Raw genomic sequence first — 22145 nt, forward strand, 5'->3', positions numbered from 1 at the left:
TGTGATGGACCGTGTGTTTGTCTCCCCCGATTGGGAGCTCTGATTCCCTTTGGCCTCTCTCCAGGCTATCACACGCATCAAGTCTGATCATGTCCCCCTTCTCCTAAAATCTAGGGATGCACGACCTCGCCCGCCTCCGCGGTTCCATTTCGAGGCTTTCTGGCTCCGACAGTCAGGCTTTGTGGCTGCCGTCCAGGCTCACTGGGTCTCCGCGCTGGCCGAGTCCCATAGGCAGATGTCGATCCTGGACGAGTGGCATCACCTGTCCAAGCGCTCCAGGTAGTTCATGAAAGGTTGGGGTGCTAATATAGGGAGGGACCTTCGGGTCCAGAAGGCCTCCCTCCTCGAGGAGATCCAGGCCCTGGACCTCCGTGCAAATATTGCTGGGATTTCCGTGGAGGAATGGGCCCATAGGTATAATTTGGAAGACTCTCTCATGGAGATCTACTCCAAGGAGGAGGAATTATGGCATCAGTGTGGCTCTATGAACTGGGTGCTGTTTGGGGATGCCAACACTGCTTACTTCCAGGCCATCGCTAATGGCCGTAGGCGACGCTGATCCATTCCCCTCTTATGGGAGGGAGGGCAGTTGTTTTACGACCCCAGGAAATCCGCTTCTTAGTTGACGACTTTTATAAGTTGCTATTTCAGGGGTGCCCTCGGAGTGGTATCGCCCTTGCTGACCACATTTGGTCGCCCGAACAACAGATTTCCACGGATGAAAATGTCGCCTTGCTCGCCACTTTTGATGCAGCGGGAGTTGAGGCCTTTGTAAAAGCCATGAATCCGGCCTCAGCACCAGGCCCCGATGGATTGCTTGTCCACTTTTTTCAGGCTTTCTGGCCAATGGTTAAGGAGATCATCCTTGAACTATTCCGGGAGTTCTCTAGGGGAACACTAGACATGTCCCGGCTTAACTACGGGATCATTTCCATGATCCCCAAGGTGCCGGGTGCAGCAGATATTAGGAAGTTCCGCCCTATCACAGTCCAAAATGTGATATTTAGGATTTTGGTAAAAGGGTACGCCACTAGGGCGGCCCTCATCGCTCCTCGGATTCATCATCCGAACCAATCTGCCTTCACGAAAGGCAGATATATTCTCGACGGGATCCTTGTACTTCATGAGATGATTCATGAGGTCAAGAGCAAGCACCTACGCGCGATGTTCTTCAAGATTGACTTCCACAAAGCTTATGACACCGTTCACTGGTCCTTCCTGCGGGAAGTGTTGCTTAAACGTGGATTTGATCACCACTGGGTAGCCCGCATGATGTAGTTGGTCACGAGCGGTCGGACGGCGGTAAACATAAATGGGGAGGTTGGACCATACTTCTTGACGGGCCAAGTGGTCCGACAGGGCGACCCGATATCCCCGTTTCTATTCAACCTTGTGGTTGATGCCCTCGCCTCGATCCTTGACTTGGCAAAGCGCGCCGGCCACATTTGGGGGATTTGCCCCCACTTGGTGGCCAATGGAGGTCTGACCCACCTCCAATATGTTGACGACACAATTATGATGGTGGAAGGATCAGACGAGGATATTCAGAACCTCAAGTTCCTACTCCTTTGCTTTCAGGAAATGTCGGGCCACACAATTAACTTTGCCAAAAGTAAGGTGATGGTCCTGGGATACTCCCAGACGGAAGCTCAGCGAATTTCCAATCGCTTGAATTGTCGTTTGGGAACATTCCCAACCACCTACATGGGCATGCCACTTAGTGACACGCGTCTGCTAGAGAAGGACTTTCGTCCAATAATCGTCAAGCTCCAACCTAGGATGGAGCCCTGGCAGGGGAGATGGCTATCTAAAGTCTATTGATGTATGTCATGGGATTCTATAGTCTGCATGAATCCCTTCATCATGAGGTCACCAAACTCCTCTCCAGATTCTTCTGGGCTGGAGAAAACAATAAACAGAAGTACCACATGGTAAAATGGTCTGAGATCTGTAAGCCTAAAGATGATGGAGGTCTTGGGGTTATTTCTTCCAAGCGGATGAATATTGCCCTCCTCTCCAAATGGATGGCAAATTCAGACCGATGAGGGCGGCTTGTGGCTTGAGATTATTCATGCGAAGTACCTGCGCGGGCGGCTACTTGCATTCGCTCCTAGACTGGGTGGGTCCCAATTCTGGCAATCGGTGATCCGTCTGATGCCAGTATTGCGCATTGGGACCTCCATTAAAGTAGGTACCGGAGCCGGCACCTTGTTCTGGCTAGATCGATGGGCAGGGACTCGTCCCTTTGTGGAGCGCTTTCGTGCGCTCCTCGCGATTTGCGTTTGTCCACAGCTCTCGGTGGATGTAGCCTTAGCTGACTTGGGCGCTATTGCCTTCCACCGTACCTTTGGGGCGATGGAACTCGAACAATGGGATGAATTGCTCAAATGTATTGCCCTTCACCCCCCCCCCCTCCCTGGAGCCCGATTCGCTATCTTGGCATCTCGAGTCAAGTGGCAGATTCTCGACTAGACCCCCATATCAGGCGATTGTCCCCACTCCTGGCCCGGTGGAACTGTCGATGCTCTGGGAGATCAAACCCCCCTTGAAAATCCGCATATTCCTCTGGCAATGGGTCCGCGGTCGCCTCCCTTCGGGTACGGAGTCCGCAAACGTAATGGTCCTGGGGATGGCCTCTGCCCCATTTGTTTGGTATCGGAAGACTGCAACCACATCTTCTTCCGGTGCCGTGCGGCGCAGTTCCTATGGAGCTACTTCCGGGAGGTGGTTGGTGGCAACTGGTGCCACGACAACCTCTCGGACTTATTTGGGGAGGTTCTTAGGCTCCCCGGCTCTAGTCGCCCCCCACGTGGGTGGCTTTGGGCACCCTAGCATGGACCCTTCGGTGTAACCGTAATAAACTAGTCATAGAACGCGTGATTCCATGATGTGTGACTGATGCGATCTACAAAATGTGTGGCTTCTTACAGCTTTGGAGACTGCTTAGCAAGCGGCGAGATCGGGACGCCATCGACAACATCATAGCTGGTCTTCGTTCTTCGGCGTCAGCATTTGCTCCTCCTCCACCACCACCACCACCACCTCCTGAGCCGGATTAGCTTATGTTTTAGCTTTGTTTGGGGCTTGTCTCGCTGTGCCCCCAGCGCGACTTTATGACTTGATTGTACTCTATACTATGATGTTGGATGCTCGGTTCGTTGCTTTATAATATAGAGCGGGGGGAACCCTTTTTCGTAACTAAGATGAAAATGTAGTTAATTGTAGCATATATGATATGCATGTGGTTGTAGTGTGGGTAACTACCCAGTGGAGTAATTTGTAGATGCTGGCATTCCAGTGGAGTAGTACAGAGTAATCTTGAGAGATACTCACTGGCAATGAACCGAAATGGCCTTTAGAGTAAGCAATTTAGAATTCCATGAAACAACTAGATCTAGAGAAAAATCTTCATCGCAATCTTATATTGCTCATGTCAGCCGAAAGGTGGCATCAAATATTCCAAGCTGCACATGCACCTAGAACAATGCGACAACATGATGAGTATCTAATCTAGTAGCTTAAAGCCCTAACCTCGTTGATGGGATTACTAATGCAAAACAAATATACAAGGCATTTGTCCTCTTCTCGTGCCCTCTTCAAGTTTCTACTTTCCAGCTGGTTGGTCCGGCCGGCACAGTTGTCTTGTATTTGCACTTTTGATTTGAAGCCACTTTCCTGGGATTTGCTTGCGTATCTAATCTAAAGCTTTTAGGCTCAGCATATAGAATACAGCGCCATGATCACATGGACCTCCAAAACAATTGACAAGATGATATATATACACTATGGTATTAGTGTATGCACACTAGTGGAGTTCATAATTACTGTACTTAGTGACCCTCCAACAAAACTAAATTCATCCAGATATACTTACAAATTACAGGCACTTTCGTCACGAGCCTTTTGCTATCAATCAGGACGGCTTTGCCCAGCGTGTGCGTGTTGTTCACCAGCCAGGAATCTATCAGCTAGCCAAAATTAAAGCACACCCGCCAGAATCGATCAACATCCACGAGTTAGGTCGGCCAACCCACGCCACTATATATATGTATGCTAAGCATGACAGGACGCTGGTCAAGAAACAAGAGCAGCAGAGAAGAGAACGCAGGTAAAATAACGGAATTAGAGGTTTCAGGTATATTCACCAGAAACTCTACTACTTCTCCATGCCCAATAAGCTTGGTGTTCTTGGGTCTGCGCTTGTATATATTTAGTGATCAAAAAACCTTCTTGTGCAGGCGGTTATGGAGCAACCAAACCAATGGCTTGCGCAGACGGTAGAATATAAGCACATGCATTTGTTTCAAATATAGTTACTTTTGACATCTGAAAGTTTAGATGGTGCGAGTTAATGGTATTGCATTGGTATGTAATTTAGTATGAAGTAATTAACTCTTACTGCAATGGCTCATGTCATGTCAGCAAGAGGAGGAACTAGTTTACATATACCAGCAAGAAGGGGGTCCCGTACCTCTACCTCTACCCGGCATGGAGCAGCAGTTCGCAGAGCCACCGCCGCTGGCTGACCATCAAGAGCGGTACTACACGCCACCATTGCCGATCCCGTCGTCCAATCCATCTCGCAGCTCCAATTTCCCGAGCTTTGGGGCCTCATCGCCGTTGCCCAACCTACCGTTCGGACCGGCGCCGGTGGAGAACGAGCTAGGGCAGCTGTCTCAGCCGCCATCGTCCAACTTCCTCTCCTTCGGCAGCGCCCTCAACTTCTCCGAAGGAGCCTGCTGGCGGCACAACGGTGCCCAAGGGACGATGCAACAGCTGCAGGTGCCACAGAGGCGGGGCAGGGCGCCAGCGAACGCGCAAGAGCATGTCATTGCCGAGCGCAAGCGGCGGGAGAAGCTGCAGCAGCAGTTCGTGTCCTTGGCCACCATCATCCCCGGCATTAAGAAGGTGCGTTTATGTGAACACCAGGTACCTGCAGGCTGCAGCTTAAATAGTTAGCCATTGCCATTGTATTCAGACAGACAAGCTCTCTCTGCTGGGGAGCACCATCGACTATGTGAAGCAGCTAGAGGAGAAGGTGAAGGCCCTGGATGAGCAAGGCTCACGGAGATCGTCAGAGTCCATGGTGTTTCACAGCAAGTGCCGCATATCCGCTGCCGACAATGGTGCAGCAGGCCCCAGCGGGAGCGGCTCCGGGCACTCGAGCCCGGACATCGAGGCCAGCATCCTAGGGAACACAGCGCTCCTGAGTATCTGGTGCAGAGGGAGAAAAGGGGTGCTGGTGATGGCCCTCTCCGAGCTCGAGAACCAGGGCCTCTCAATCATAAGCACCAACATCGTACCTTTTACCAACTCCTACCTCAACATCACCATCACAGCAAAGGCAATGGCCCCTCTACCTTCCTACCTTGTGCAAATGCGTTATAACTTGTGAGAGAATATATAAACCGTGATTTGCGAGGAGAACTCTAATGCATGCATGATCAGAAGATTGACATTTTCAGCTTTGTGCAGATCGAAGAGGGGTTTTCGTCCACAGTTGAGCTGGTGAAGAACCTAAAAATGGCTCTCAGAAGTTTCAACTGAAAGTAGAATGCAAGCGATTTGTACAAATGACAAATGGTTAGGCCTTTCCCAACTTCTATCTATTATAACAAGAACAGTGGCTCCGGCCGTCTTGGGAAAACCATATTTAGTAGTATCTAAGTTGGTCACGGTATCCATTTCTACGAGTGTTGTGTGAAGTCTGTAACCATTTCAGTTTACCATTAATGTTTTCTCTCTCCAAGCAACCTGCCGAAGCACTGCTTTTTCACTAAGAAAGTATAGGTATTTACCATATATTTGAATCGAATGTATTCTGTCGAGAAGCGCTGATTTTTTACTAAGAAGAAAATGGAGAGCCGTATATGAATGTTCTAATCCACTCCCTCCGTTTCTAAATATAAGCCTTTTTAGAGATTCCAATGCGGACTACACACGGAGCAAAATAAGTGAATCTACACTCTAAAATACGTATATATACATCTGTATATGTAGTCCATATTGAAATCTCTAAAAAGGCTTATATTTACAAATGGAGGGAATAGAAGAAAAGGAAGATAAATGTTCTGAAACTTTTTTGTCTCGTGCATGTCCTGGAGTACAGGTACAGGCCTTATTCATGATTTTTCCTAAATCAACCTGAACTGCAAAAGAGAGGAACAGAAATTCATCAATGAAGTTGAAACTACTGGGAGAATCGACCATACAAACACTGTCTGATCCGAAGTGCTCTTATTTATGGATTGATGCCTACAGATTCATAGGAGAAACTTGCTTCCAAGGCTAATTTGTACCCAAGTTTGTTTATGAAGTTCGGACAATAACTAGTCCCTTAGCAGAAGCTCTGTGCAAGAAAAAAGCCATTTGCAGAAGCAGAATAGTTCAAGGAAGAGAAGGGGTCAGGACTTATATACCTCAGCTGGTTAGGGCGGTGGTGACCGGCTGCAGTCGTTGCTACCGCCTTTCCCATGGAAGAAAGGAGAGGATGGGGGACGAGGAAAGTGAAATGATTCAAGAGCCCGCACCCACCGGCCGGCAATGGAGGCGCCGCCGCCGCCGTCGCCGTGGAGGGTCTGGAGCATGATGCCATTGTCACCGAAACATCCTCATCTCCACTTCCTCAGGCCCAACTACACGGCCCATGCATGTTGACTCCCATATTCCGTCAGTTCAAAACGGTCGTGGCCCAGGTCGACCTTGGCTCAGAAATCTTTAAACCATGATGAATTTGTTCGAGTATAGTTTTTTTAAAGCGTCAGGTCTATTATAAAAAATTAACTGAAAGTATAAAACATCTCAAACATAATAAAACTTACATTGGCATTCCGAGACCCCCGAATGACCACTACTGCTGGCAGAATGTGGCGCCAATGCGCTGCTGTCGCCGCTCCCCTACGCGCCTTTGTGGCCAGAACAGTTTCCTATAGAAAGACGGATATTGCAGATTTTGAAATATAAGATATAGGTTGCTATAGAAATCAGAAAGTCATGGTAAAATGGTTAAAAAGAAGTGATCAATAAAACCATGATCTGAACTTAATAAGTGATCACATGATAAATAGTGGTACCCCGCAATTCAGTATCAGTTGTTTGAATAGTTTAAACGTTTGGATTTTTGCTTGAATAAACCTGTACTATAGTGATGGTTTGGACCCCGAATGTTTCTGTTATATACTTTGAGGGATATAAACTTCATAAGACGATGTCTTATGAGTGTTATATCAACAATTGGCATACTACATCATGCAGTGGTATTGCTGAGTCACCGCAATGATCTTGCGATTAAACATGGTGCTCACCCATTATTAGCATGCCATGAATGTGGCAAGCCAGACACCAATGCAAAAGCGGACGGTGATGTATCCAGTAGGACCGTCGATGACGGACATCTAGAAAACGGCTGGTACGGAAATCGTGACAAGGAAAGAGCAACCATAGACAGGGGCGTAGCTACGTACAGCTAGCCGGTGTCACTGGCACCGGGTCCAATCTACACTTGCTTAGGATAATCCATTGATTTAGTGTGTAGGTCATTGGTTTTTTTATGTGTTCTTCTATGTGGACATCGGGTAATTTTCAGTCTGGGTCCGCCCCTGACCATAGAGCATGTCAAGAAGGTCACAGATCATGCCATGGCTAGCCTCAAGAAGATGCCACCGAAAGCAGAGGCGACTCGGAATTGCCGATGTCGGCCTTGGTGAGGTTAAGTTGTCACAAATGATGGTGATGAGCGGCTGGGCAGCGAAGGTTGGGACAACGCTTGTGAAGGACATCCATCGGAGATGGAAAGCGAGCATGTGAGAATTGCCGATGGAGAACTACAGATAGCGTTTCAGCTGTCTACTGCATTCAGCTTGGTCCTCCGCAACACAAACACCAGGCATTAGTTAGTACTCCCTTTGTAAAGATAAGGCTCCAGGGCCGGATGGATTTCCAGCGGAATTCTATAAAAAGTGTTGGCATATTATTAAGGGGGATTTGTTACCAATGTTCCATGATCTATTCTCTGGACAGCTTCAGTTATTTCATTTAAATTTTGGAACAATAACACTGTTTCCTAAGAAAACAGAAGTTGTGAGAATTGAGTAGTTCAGGCCGATCTGCCTTCTCAATGTTAGTTTTAAAATCTTCACCAAGGTTGGGACTAATAGGCTCACACAAATTGCGCATTCTGTGGTGCAGCATTCCAAAATTGCTTTTATGCCAGACAGAACATCCTAGAAGGGGTGGTGGTCCTTCATGAAACGCTCCACGAAATTCACACGAAAAAATTAGATGGAATTGTTTTTAAGGTGGATTTCGAGAAAGCGTACGATAAAGTCAAATGGTCATTCCTTCAACAGGCTTTGCGTATGAAAGATTTTGATGAAGCCTGGCGACGTCAGGTAGAATCGTTCACGCAAAAAGGGAGTGTTGGAATTAAAGTGAATGACGACATAGGTCATTATTTCCAGACACATAAGGGTCTGAGACAAGGGGGTCCGATGTCTCCTATCCTGTTCAACATTGTAGTTGATATGTTGGCAATTTTGATAGGAATGGCTAAGGAGGCTGGTCAGGTGGGTGGCTTGGTACCTTATCTAGTTGATGGAGGTGTATCTATCCTTCAGTACGCCGATGATACGATCATCTTTATGGAGCATGACTTGGCCAAAGCGAGAAATATGAAGCTGGTGTTATGCTTATTTGAACAATTGAACGGGTTAAAGATTGACTTTCACAAAAGCGAATTGATCTGCTTTGGTAGAGCCAATGACGAACAAAAGGCATATAGGCAATTGTTCGGGTGCGAATTGGGGACTTTACCTTTTACGTACTTAGGTATACCAATCCACCATTGTAAACTGACAAACAATGAATGGAAGTGCATCGAGAACCGATTTGAAAAGATACTGAGTTGCTGGAAGGGCAAGCTCATGTCATACGGAGGCCGATTAATTCTGATTAACTCGGTTCTCACGAGTATGACTATGTTTCTTTTGGCGTTCTTAGAAGTCCCAGTTGGAGTTAGGAAAAGACTGGACTTCTATCAATCACGATTTTTCTGGCAGAGCGATGAATTAAAAAGAAAATACCGACTCGCCAAATGGGATATCATCTGTCGACCGAAAGACCAAGGGGGTCTTGGTATTGAGAATCTTGAGGTCAAGAACATATGTCTTCTCAGCAAGTGGTTGTGGAAGTTATCGATTGAGACAGATGCCACTTGGGCGCAGATCCTGCGTAGCAAGTATCTTCACTCCAAAACTTTGTCTCGGATGAAAGCAAGGCCGACTGACTCACCTTTTTGAAAAAGGCTTGTATTGAGAAACCTCTAGAAATACAAACCGAGCATCGTCTCCCACCTTCCCTATATGCACATATAGGTGATCTTTCTTCCCCAAAATAGCACGCATCTCATGCAAATAGATGGTATCTACCAGCAGCCAGTTGCCCCCCTTGTGGAGCCGTACACAAAGTTGAAATTCCTTGGGACGGACATGAATGAGATATACACCAGAAGCATCATTGGTCCGTGACAACATGATTTCTGAAGAGGCATACTCCACCCCATGTGGGAGGTGAATCATGGAGAAACTTAAGTCAGTCAAATCCAAGATAATAATGTCCTCACTTTGGGCGGCCGCCATATAGATTTTGTTGTGGACGAGCACAGGCTTTGGCCTTGGCCGCGGATGATGGAGCTGGTTTGTGACCAAGATAAGCATGCACCATGACCTTCTTTGTCTCCTTGGCAGGCTCCACCAACAAATAGAAATAGGACAGCCCATCGCCTTCTTCTCTGGGGAGGATTTCAGCGAGAATGCAGTAAATTCCGGTCTCGACACAAGGGAGTGGTGGGATGATGGGCATATCTCTATCAGGGCACAACAGGTGGTAGACTTGATACGTCCATACTCCCCCTCGTGGGCCGCAGGTTAAGATATTGCCGTTGCGGCAGTCCTCAATGTTGATGTAGTAGGCAAACCTGCAGCTCGCAAGGTGGCGGACGACGACAGCAAGCTCCGGGGGTTGAGGCTGCATTGGGATGAAGCGTGCACGCTCGAAAAAAGCGTAGAAGCCAAGGAGGCGGGGCGGGTGGATCTTGCGGAAGCGGCGGTCGGGGGCGTGGTGGAACCAGCGCCTGCAGACGAGTGCGGCGTGGACAAGCGTGGTGGGGAACGCGACACGGAGGAGGATCTCAATGAGGAGGTTGTCATCGTCGAGCACCTTGGATACCGCGGCCGCCATGGATGTCGGGGTGTGTCGCTGCAACTCGAGGTCCACGCATGGTTTCTCCTCGCTGGAAAATCGGCAAACGCAGAGCGGCGTCAGACAAATTTCTCCAGCCAACAATGTTGCTGCAATTAATACATCCAATCTGACAGAAAGGATCCATAGTCCTTTCATCGGGCAGGCAGGAACAGAAACAAACTGCGTGGAATGAAAATGAAATCTTACGGTTGGGGGATCTCATTCTCATTCTCATCAGCATCCATCATCAAACTCCGCTACAAGCAAATAGTAAAATGTAAGCTAGGGTTTCCACGAGAGAGAAGAGAAGAAAAGATTTCATCGGAAAAAAAAAACCAAGAGAAGAAAAGAAAAGAAAATAAATCGATCGATCCTAAGAGGGAAGGAAGTAGTAGCTACAAAGCCGGACCTCAAATCGGGAGGCAAAGCGGTGGCCGACGGGGACGGGCCGACGGGGAAAGGCTACCGGCTGAACGACGGCGCACGCCCTGTCCTTCCCTTAGGGCATGTACACCAGTTTAGACACTTACAGTCTGTAATGATTGTCTATGTTCTCTATAGATAGCAGTAAAAATATCATCTACAATAGTCTGCTTTTTTGCTATCTGTAGCACGTGGATCGTGGGCAGGCCGCTGCATGCGAACCTCCATCCTTCGTTGTACTTCTTGCCAGAACGTGGGCAGACTGATGCATGCAAACCGCAAACTAACGACGCCTGAGCGGACAATGAGGACGAGGCTATCGGTAAGAAACGAGATTGTTGGGATATCAACCGTCTGCAAAATTAACGACACCCTTCATCTCTCTCCTAGCTCTCTCTCCTCCACGTAATGAAAAAGCTGGGGTGGCATACGTTATAGACGGCTGATTAGATGTCATTGTACATGCCCTTATGACGGTAAGGCGACGACCACATGAAACATGTGGTAAGTAATCCAAATAATTCAATTCAAAAAGACGGTAAGGCGACGAGCTGAGCTAGGGAGTCATGATCTGGGCCAGGCCAAGTGAAAAGAGAATAAGATAGGTCCAGCCCGGTCCATTATCTCAAAATGAAAACAATGTCCAGCCTGGTCCAATTAACTGACGAGTGCTTGTTCCTACCGTCCCAGAAGGGCGCGAAGGGAGCGGGGGTGCCCGCGCGCTTCATTCGTAGCACGTTATGTGCCGTATAGGAGTTCCGGTTCGGAAGCTCCACAAGGGTCATTTGGGATGGGCTGGGAGCGTGCCACTTGGCACGCTCTCAGCCGCCGGCATGTGTCACGCTTTGGGCCCTTTTGTCGGATTTTTTTTCATTTTTTTGTATGCATTTTCAGCTTTTAGATGATATTTCTTCAGCAGGGGCGGGCGGAGGAGAAGCTCTCCAACTTGATCACCCTGCCGAAAAAGAAGGTTACAGATCAGTTCGATTTCCATGCAAGTCCCACAGTAAAGGAGAGGTAGTTGCAAGATAATACTATTACATATGGTCTTTATGCTTGGCTGGCGTGTATTTTCTGAATCGAATTAACTACCATGTATAATAATTTGAAAAAGCAAGAGCTAATTGCGAGAGAATACTGCAGTAAAGACGACACTAATCAACAATTTCATTCATTTATTAGTACCAACCAGGAACTGAACATATAATAAGTCATACTCCCTCTGTCACGATTTAGAAGGCGCGTTTAGAAATTCTCTGAGACCTAGGTGGTTATCTATTGGTTGTGGGATGGACTAAAAAATAGCATTCACACTACGCATGCATATAGAAATAGTATATCGAAGTACTAATTAGCTACTAGAAATAAATATAATACGCCCTAAACATTGTTTATTGTGGAAACGCATGCAAATTTAACTGTGCCTTTTAAACCGTGACGGAGGGAGTAGTAATATGCTCCTCCTTGCAGAGATTAAAAAGAAAACAGTCGGTCGTGGATAGATTAGAATTAATTAGAGTAGATTACCTTGGCGACAGTGCCGGGTGGTCGTTGAATCGTCGACAGCTTCCCATCAGGGCCGTTGGATGAACAGATGACGAAATCTGAGGTCCCTACTTTGTATGTTGGGCCGGCCGGTAGTGTTAGGTTCGTTACTTTCATTCGTTTCCTTAGATCCGTTTTTTTCCTTTTTTTTAGTTTTGTTTACATTTCATAAATATTGTAAAAAATTGTTCATACTATTACAAAAGACACACTGCCTAAAAAATTTTGGCGCAATGTTTTAAAAAATGTTGGTACTATTCAAGACAAATGTTTCTGACATTTAAAAAATGCTTTATAATTTAAAAAATGTGTTCGTGACAGTTTTGAAAAATGTTTATAAAATGTAAAAACAATTGTATCATTCAAAAAGGTGTCCAACGTGTATTTCAAAAAAATTATACTTGTATCAAAAAATGTGTATACAATGTAAAAAAATGTTTCGTACCATTTTTTAAAAATGTTGTTGCATTTCAGAAATATTTTTGTGACATTAAAAAAACGTTCAAGATGTATTTTAAAAATGTTTAATACCATGTCTTTTTCTATAAAAAATGCACATCATCGATTTCCAAAATGGCAGCGTGTGTCAATAAAATGTCCCACGTGTATACGAAAAATGTATAATATTTTTCCATAAAGGGTCAATTTTATTAACTCAAAAATTAAGTATCAGGTAGATGCAAACACAATGAGCATACATCTGGCCTCTGCATAAAACTGTATTGCTCGTTCTAACAGCCGGCAACGTCAACCAGCCAGCCGGCTAAATACATCATGCCACCCCCATCTTCTTGGTTCTTGGGCAATTATACCGTGATGAGTAGTGCTCGTGCTCAGTTTCGAGATGCATACCATACGTCGTGGCGGTGCCAGAAATGTTGTCTTCTGTAGTCAATTTGAAATTGTGTAATAAAATATATGAATTTATACAAATTTGTTCCAATATTTCTACACTTATATACTAGTTTCACCAAAAAGCTGGATAATCGATTGACTACCCAGCTTGTACGTGGCTTCGCCACTGTGTACATACGTGGTTTCTTTCTACACTTAGATACAACCATTTTTAGAACAAGTATTTCCGAACGGAGGGAGTAGCTTTTATTCTTTTGACTCCCGGATGCATGGCTAGACTGATCGATCTGCAGCCTAGCTAGTGATTTTTCGATCCCATGCTCTTGCTGGTGGCCTGGCAACGATGCTTTTCAATATGCAATGATCCCAGCCCAGCGGTACTTTGCTTTACATTGCAAACAAAGGTGGCACCGACAATATCTCTTCTACATACTCCCTCGTTTCTTATTACTTTGCTTATATAAGTTCCATTTGAAGTCAAACTACGCAAAGTTTGACCAAATTTATATTTAAAAAAATCAACATCTACAATACTAAAGTTATATAGTATAAAAACTAATTTCATGATGCATCTAATGATACTGATTTCATATTGTGAATGTTGATATTCTTTCCTGTAATGTTGGTACTAAAGTTATATAGCATTTGGGTCAACTTTTTAAACATATATTTGACAAGCAAAATTATACTATTGGATTGGTATTCGAAAGAAGTTTCTAACTGTACCATTTTTATTAATAAAATGTATGGTCAAAATTTAATTCAAAACTGCGGAAAACTTGTAAACCAGGATGGTCACATGCATCGAAGGCGAAACCGTCCCGCCACGCCCACTAGAAGATGAGGATGGGTAGCATGGTGGAATTGATTGATGCTCCGGGATATAATTAAGGGTCGGTCTAGGACAATGTCACATTTAAACTGATGTCCATTCTGTTTATTGTCTATTTTTTTTGTCCTTGTTTTTTTTATTTCTTGTTGCTACATTATTCATTTGTGGAAGCTTAGATGTGACATCCTTAAAAAACATCTACTCCCTCCGTTTCTAAATATTTGTTTTTTTAGGGATTTTAAATGGACTATCACATACGGATGTATATAGACATATTTTAGAGTGTAGATTCACTCATTTTGCACTGCTTGTAGTCACTTGTTGAAATCTTTACAAAGACAAATATTTAGGAACGAAGGGAGTAGATGTGAATTAGATAAACTGTATAAGTAAGACCGGTCCATGGCGTACGATCGCAATTCGTAAACCCATCCCCGAAGTATAGGATAGAACCGGCCGGGGTCCTATACTCTCTCTCGTCTTCCGATTTACGCACGGCGGAGCGGATGGTTTTTCATGGCAGCCACACCCACGTGATCCGAAAGACAAAGAAGAAGAAGAAGAAGAAGAAATGTCCTGACTTTAGTTGTCCCTACATCAGATAACAGACGATCCTACAAGGAAACTCAAGTGGCGTCAGTTAGTCATTCAGCCTCCTTCACTACAAGCAGTCGGCCTAAGTCGCTTCTTCACCGTTGAGAACTGTCACAATACATACACAGATCATGGGAGCGGACGAGAGGCCGGAAGCACTGATCAATTACTATGCCAAGAGCGCGGTGGCGGCACGGAATATTGCAAGCGTTGTTGTGGTCCACCGTGGTGCTCCTCGGCGGCTTCGTTAGCGTCCTGCACATCAAGGATTTCTGGTTTCTCTCGCTGCTCAGCTTTCTAATGGCATCCAAGTAAGTACATTTTGGATCTCTCTCTGGCAGTTACCAAATTGACCTTATTTCGAGGGGCTACTAAATTAATGTTTCTGTGTGAGATCGAGGCATACGATTATCGATCGCGCCAAGAAATTTATCACCATTTCTAGCGTTTTCTGATTTACTCCCTTTGTTCCTAAATATAAATCTTTTTAGCATAGTTTTAAATAGCCGGCTATAGCTCCGCTATAGCCCGCTATAGCCTTTTCAGCAGGGTGCCGCTAAATGATCGTCTTCATAAATAGCCCGCTTTAGCCCGCTATAGCTGATTTAGAGGCTCGCCGCTATTTTCCATAGTCCGCTATTTAAAACATTGCTTTTTAGATATTTGAAATGGAATACAACATACGAATGCATGTAGACATATTTTAGAGTATAGATTCACTCATTTTGCTTCGTATGTAGTCATCTGGTGAAATCTCTAGAAAAACTTATATTTGGGAACGGAGGGAGTACCTTGCTTACAGTGCATGCTAGACCAATTTTGACCAAGGAAGACCTTTACTTCAAAAACCATACCCTCCTGGTCATACTCCACGCATTGTGGCTAATCATCTTAATTGCTCCTAGCTACCACCGCCATCCCCTCCTGCAGTACAATCCCTGGTGCCACCAGCCACTAGATCCAAGATTAAAAATGTCGATGAAAATTTTGAAAACTTTGGAGGGTCGCTAAATTTTATACTACCTGTCAAACTTGATCTTATAGAGTAGGCTAAGTCGTACATATCAACCCACTCTATAGTCTATACTTGTAGGCTATAGCAATATGGTAATATGCATTACTCGATTTGTTCCTGACGCCGTAAAACTAAAACATAACGGCGACTTTGTTAAAAGCATGCATAGGGAATTTACCACAGATATACTCCCTCCGTTCGGAATTACTTGTCTCGGATATGGATGTATTTAAAACTAAAATACATCTAGATACATCCATTTCTGCGACAAGTAATTTCGAACGAAGGGAGTAGTTTTTAGTCATGTGCTCATGGAAATACTAAGAAACAACAACACACATATGAATGTGTAGTAACATGTTAACACTGAAGTGTCAACATAATTAAATCTCTAGAGTAGGGTACTCTGTTACTTGGCTAGCCTTTGCTTCTATGCATATGCATTCTCCTACGTCGTCACTAACATGACATAAAACAGGATATTGGAAATGGACACCAAACCTCTTGGAAATTATGCCGCAGATATACACATATTATATTTGAGTAAGAGACAAAGTCAGCTTGAGGGGGCAAACCAAAAGTCTCACTGGATGACTATACCTATTGTGTCCACAGCGGTCGCCGTGAAGATAATTTTCACAGTCTGTATGATACCCATCATTTCGTTTACGCCATATGTGGTCCTACCACTCTCAGTGGTGCGTCTCGCACTACAGGATTACGGCGATGCGGGTGGAGATGCTGCAAACAAAGCAAAACTGAATGCGGCACTCACCATCTTCTATGTTCTAGTTATCTTTCAGAGCTTAGCTGTTTTTTACTATGCATTTTCATACTACATTTGAGCCATGGATATTGCTGAGCAAACAATTAGGATTTGAGGTTTGGGGTCCCAAAATTGTTAAGAGATACCAGAGAGAAACCATTGCCATGTGTCTTAAGGATGGGGTATTGCCCAACAACTGGAACTTGATTACATTCAGTGTTGGCTTGCTAGAGTGTGCAACTCACGATAACCATCTTTGGGGAGCAAGGGTCTTAGACACTTTCACTAGGAAAGGTATACCTATAAGACAGGAGCTACTATCTTCAAGCCAAGCAATTAAAAATCTGTTCGACGTGGTTGGCCTGACAAGAACAGATAACCCTGAGACAAGAGAGCGTGCCACAAGGATTGTAGCAGATCTAGCCAGTGAGCTCCGTATAACCCAGTTTCCAGATGCGCTGAGATGCATATGCTATTTACTTGAAAGCTGCAATCATTATAGTGATCCAGAAGTTGCCCATCTATTGGGGAATTTTGAGCAAACTCTTGACAAAACTACCTGCAAGGTGTCAGTAGAAACCTTCGAGCATAGTCACCATCAAGAAGATGCCCACTTGTCTTTGCCGATCACCGAGCAAACTAACCAAAAACATCTACCATCAGATGAGTTTTCCAAGATAAAATCATGGATTCAAACAATGATGTATGAAATAAATAAGTTCATAACTCCTCAATGGGATAGATATTTTGGAGATAAGTATCACTACTCCTATGTATCGAAAGGAACCAAAGAACTGATCTCTCAAGGCCTGGTGATTCTTGAGAGGCTCACACAAGATGAAGACAACTGTACTGAGATAATCAGACACCAAAGGCTCCTCTCTAAGATCACGTTACCATTGTGCTACCAGGACCTCCTCGGCCATCGATGGGACCATACATGGGCTGAGATGCTAAGGAGGTCACTCACAGTTCTGAGCAGGCTTATCAGAGGTGGACCTAGAGAGGACAGCACAAGGCTGCGCCATGATATGTTCCGCAACACGATAGTAATCCGCAATTTGATGCGTATTTTGGAGGTTGACTGTGAAGGTGCCTTCTCGGAACTACGTGTACAAGCAATAGAAATTCTTACTGAGCTAGCCTATGTTGATTCCTTTAGAAAGCTAGCTTTTGATCAATCTACAAGCATGACAGAAATGTTTGTCAAGACACTGCGGCGCATCTTCCTTGAGGATAGGGATGGCGACACTATAGTGGCAAAATATGACGAAGACAAGGACACAAGAGCGAGGACAAAAGCAGGGGAAGCACTGGCCAGATTGCTTCGAGCCCCAAGTGCAAGAGATAACACTGATGCGCTGATTTCTGCCACAAATGTTGATATTGTTGATTTACTTCCCATGCAAGATGTTGATGTTGTTGATCTACTTCCCAAGCAAGACGTGATCAATCTGTTGACCAAGGTAACTCTCTACCGAACTTCAATCTAATTCACATTTTCCCCATGTTCCATTGCAGTTCAAGCATGGGTTGCTTTTGGCTCCTAGGCATTGAGTGATTCTAGGGCTAAAACAATAGGTGGTTTTGGCGGTATCGTGTTATGGGTTGCAAATACTTGCCGTTTTAATTTCTTGATGTAATTTTCTCTCTACGGTCCGCCTTAATTTTGGGAGTTATTATATTTATCTAAAGTGAATTGTATTTCGACTTTGGACTGATGGTGAGTAATCTGTCAATATGTTATTTCGTGATGATGGGTAATTCTTCAATATGCTATTCTTGATTTCTTGTTGACGAGTAATTCTGCAGTACTCTGTTCTTGTTCTTGTATTTGCTTGTGAAGAATGCACCCTATTCTAATATATGATATGATTACAACATTGTTAATACTTATTTTCCTTTGTTTTGTAAACACTCTTCCAGGTTGTTGGTCAAATACTATCTACTAAAGCAAAAAACTCTGCACATGTGGCAGCACAGACTGGTGCAACGAATAGTAATTGTCATATACAAAGCCAGACTCAAAAAATTCCTGCTGCAAGACAGTCTTCCACTCAGGGATATGAAGAAGAGTCCGAGAGCAGAAACAAGTTAGCCACCATGCTATCTCTTACTGTGGCAATATGCAACAACAATGCAATCAGTGGAGATGATTTTACTCGTGGCACTCCTGAAGAAGCTCATGGAGATAGTAGAAACAAACATGGATACCACGACTGACGGCTGGCGAATTCTCAAGGTTTCCTGCCAGTTGGTTATAGCAATGGTTCAGCTTAAGCCTAGTTACATCAGAGAGTTCAACGAATATAGTTTGAAGGAAGCACTGTCCAAGGCTCGTGAGACCATGTTGGACATTGATAACTGCATGTTGTTTGTTTGCGATGATGATCGCGAGGTGCCTGCCAGGTCTCTTACTTCTCTTGTGGAAGAGGCAAATGAGCGCTTGGCACAAGAGCAGGGTGACATAATCTCTGGCTGATGTTGCAGGGGACACTATTCGAGCATATTATTTGTCTGTATTTGTTGCAAAAGGTGTGCTTGTGGAGTTTTGCCTTTCTGAGTTTTGTTTGATGGTACAATCTTGTTCTAAAGGAATTATTCATCGATGTCAACAACTTCATTGAGGACCTTAATTTCATTATGCCTTTTATTTGTTCAAGGTTTAAACTGTTTGTCCGTTCAGACTTCAGAGTATACTCTTTTGCCGTACTATTTCTGTAACAACAAAGCTGACTGCAAATAAAACAGTTAGTGAATTGTATTTGCGATTATAAAGGTACACGCGCGCATGTGCATGCAATAGGCATGCACAAAATCTACCTGAGTCCATGGCAGCGAAAGAATATTCAGGCAGAAAGTTACTCCCTCCATTCCAAAATAGATGACTAAACTTTGTACTAACTTTAGTACAAAGTTAGTACAAAGCTATATTGGAATGGAGGGAGTAGCTTGGAAAGAAGGAACAGCGAAGCTAGTTCTATCTTCTCTCTTTCGGCATCAACTTTAGGACTTTTATGCAGATCACCGAATTGGCTCAACAATAGGTGAAGACCTCGATATATAGATTGAATGAAAATGCCCTTTATCAGAAAAAAAAAGGGCAAAGAACTCACAAAAACACAACATGTTTCAGTTTTAGCACAACACAACCAGCACTCTGCAGAAGAAGAAACAGAGAGATTGCCCAGCAAAAAATGTCTCTGAACCAAACAAGTTTATTGCACCCATGTGACATGAAAAGTCATGTAGTATAAAGTATAAACTCTCCAATACATTTTTGCCGTGGCAAGGAACCGTTGATTCGCTTGCAGACAGCAGATGCTGAAGAAATACACCACCACAAGGCATCACATCACACCTCCACTCTCGCAGATCTGCAAACTTGAGCCTGATGCTCTGCAGAGAGGATACTAGACACAAATCACCAATGAATTGTCTTCCCTTCACGCCGAAAGGACAGGCCAATCGAGAGCTATCAGACGAGTTAAAAAGATTAGCAGCCGCACCAGTCACCTATCACAACTGCTTCAGCAAGAATTTCTAGAACACATACGCAGGCCTTCACCACCGCTTGTCGCCGAGCATCGAGATGAAAGAACCTGCAGCAGTGGAAGAGGCAGGCCTCCTTTTCTTGCACGATTTGCTTGGCTGAGCAGCGGAATGAACCTCATCTTCAGGAAAGTTTTGACCAGAGACTTCTTCTGGAGAGAAGAAACGAAATACTTGTCAGATTAACAGCAAACATTGAATAACAGTTTCTGAACTTCTGTCAAAGTGAAGTCCCATTTAAAGAGCCACTCTACACAATTATGCATCAAACATGGAAGTCGACCAGATAGCCAATTCAGTTATAGCCACTTTATATGACAAACAATTCCATATAATCATTTACTGTTTCCACATATCTTGACAAATACGTGCAGTCTGGCATGCAAAATTACCTCATTCCTTGATCATAATTATTGGATTTATCGACTTACAACTCTTACGACATGATAATTATTTATCCTTTTTCTTAATCTACGTTTTTGAATTTATATGAAACTAAGAGCCAACACTGCATAACAGTTCTGAACTTCTGCCAAAACTGAACACAACATGTAGCAAGGAAAATCAACACTTCTGGATTCATATCAGGCTAACAGCCAACACTGCATAACAGTTCTGAACTTGTGCCAGAACTGAACACAACATTTACCAAGGAAAATCGACACTTATGAATTCATATCAGACTAACAGCCAACACTGCATAATAGTTTTCAACTTCTGCCAGAACTGGTCACAACATATACCAAGGAAATCGACACTTCTGAATTCATATCAGACTAACAGCAACTTCTGAATTCTAAACTCCTGTCAAACTGAACAAAACATACATTGAAGGAAACAATCAGCAAACAAGATGAAAAGTGTAACAACCTGAGGTTTTGTCAACAAGATTTCCTCCAACGCAACTGACCACTTCTCTTCCATGCTTCGGAACCGCCCCTTGAACCGTATCAGTACCCGATTCACCATCAGAAGCACCAACCCCATCACCACGACGATTCATAGCAGAATCGCGTGGCTTGAAACGCCTTGCCCACGGATCCTCAGGCAGGCCTCTTGCGCCCACATCACGCGAGCGAGAGACGTTCCTCTCGGCCCCGGCGTTATCTGAAGCTCCCTCTTGGTGTGGCTTGAGCCCATGGCCAGCACCCACATGGGTCATGTTCCTGTCAGGAGCGGCGTGGTGGTGGTGCTGCTGCTGGCCACGGAGCTGCTGCATGAAGGATGCCTCCATGGAGCTGATGTACATGTTGTGGGTGTCGTTGGTCCATCCGGCCGACACCAGCTCTCCAACCTGATCACCCTGCTGAAGAAGAAGAAGGTAGAATCAGTTTCCATTTTACAGGTGCAAAATCAACTCATCGGACAGGTGTAAAACTGGACAGACATCCAGATGTCCAGGATGATTATTGTACTACATGATGTGCCTGCTCTGCTTTGCACTACTTTTTGAGTCGAATTAACTGCTATCTACGGCGATTTGCAAAAGAAGAACACTGCAGAAGACCATGCTAATCAGCAATTTCATTCATTTATCAGAGACTAGAACTGAATACCTTCAGGCGGATCAAAATAACAGTCGGTCGTGGAACAGATTATTACCTTGGCGGCAGCGCCGGGCGGGCGTTGAATCGTGGACACGTCCCCCATGGATCCGGGCGGTTGGACGAACAGATGGAACCCGAGCTCCTCCTCCGCCCAAGAACTCTCGCCGGACGGCGCCGGAGATCAAAGCGAGGATATTTTTTGCCGTCGATTTTCTCAGGGAGAAACGCAGATCGATGGAGAAGAGGGGAAAAGATCCGCTGGATTTGGTGGTCCGTCGTCTTCCTCCTGGAGACGATGGAGGGATAGGGATGCGGAGGCCGAGATGTATACTCTCATCGGAGGAAAAATATCTGCCAGGCCAGCAGAGAGAGAGAGAGAGGGGAAGAAGAGAAGGCGAAGAAAAGAAAAGCGCAGGCTGTGTGTGCAGGTGGCCCGGAGGCGTACTTTATTTTTTCCCCCTGGGGAAGGAGGCGTACTTTACGTTGACGTGGCCGCGCGGGGGAGCGCAAAATATCGGGCGCAGATATTTTTCCGCGCGATGGATTTTTCTCTTTTTTCTTTTTTTCCTTCTCCGCATGCAAGATGGATTTGCCGACTGGTGAAGCCAAGAGGCCGTGCTGCCGGTCTGACATGTGGGGCCCTGGGCCGGTTTTGAGGACTCCCAAGGGGAAAAAATATCTTCTTCTTTTTTTCTTAGGGTGGAGAAAATATCTTATTGTGTCTCGGTGTCGCCATGCATGCATGGTGATGATGGCCGGTGGCACCGCCCAACTTCT

The 22145-nt window shown here is 44.9% G+C and overlaps 2 protein-coding genes and 1 pseudogene across 5 annotated transcripts; 2 read left to right on the plus strand and 1 right to left on the minus strand.

Annotated features, from left to right (window-relative positions):
- The first annotated feature begins 4059 nt into the window (after window positions 1–4059).
- LOC123101869 (transcription factor bHLH18-like) lies at window positions 4060–5414 on the plus strand (annotated as a pseudogene).
- Window positions 5415–14695: 9281 nt separating this feature from the next.
- Window positions 14696–18492, plus strand: LOC123101870 (uncharacterized). Its single transcript, XM_044523128.1, has 3 exons — window positions 14696–14799; window positions 15982–17735; window positions 18196–18492. The coding sequence occupies exons 2-3, from the start codon at window positions 16326–16328 to the stop codon at window positions 18490–18492; spliced, it is 1707 nt and encodes a 568-aa protein (XP_044379063.1). The 5' UTR covers window positions 14696–14799; window positions 15982–16325.
- A 975-nt stretch (window positions 18493–19467) lies between these two features.
- On the minus strand, window positions 19468–21807 carry LOC123106191 (uncharacterized). Of its 4 annotated transcripts, XM_044528415.1 has the most exons (4): window positions 21424–21800; window positions 20692–21127; window positions 19826–19973; window positions 19468–19744 (listed from the first exon to the last, which is right to left on the minus strand). In XM_044528415.1, exons 1-3 carry the CDS (start codon window positions 21469–21471, stop codon window positions 19834–19836), a joined length of 624 nt encoding a protein of 207 aa, XP_044384350.1. In that variant the 5' UTR covers window positions 21472–21800; the 3' UTR covers window positions 19468–19744; window positions 19826–19833. The 4 variants fall into 4 exon arrangements, with proteins under 4 accessions (XP_044384350.1, XP_044384352.1, XP_044384351.1 ...); XM_044528417.1 differs by having other exon boundaries at window positions 19468–19970; window positions 21424–21807; XM_044528416.1 differs by having other exon boundaries at window positions 19468–19973; window positions 20692–21124; window positions 21424–21801.
- Window positions 21808–22145: the final 338 nt, after the last annotated feature.

The sequence above is a fragment of the Triticum aestivum genome, chromosome 5A (assembly GCF_018294505.1).
Source record: "Triticum aestivum cultivar Chinese Spring chromosome 5A, IWGSC CS RefSeq v2.1, whole genome shotgun sequence".
In the NCBI taxonomy this organism is placed as follows: domain Eukaryota; kingdom Viridiplantae; phylum Streptophyta; class Magnoliopsida; order Poales; family Poaceae; genus Triticum; species Triticum aestivum.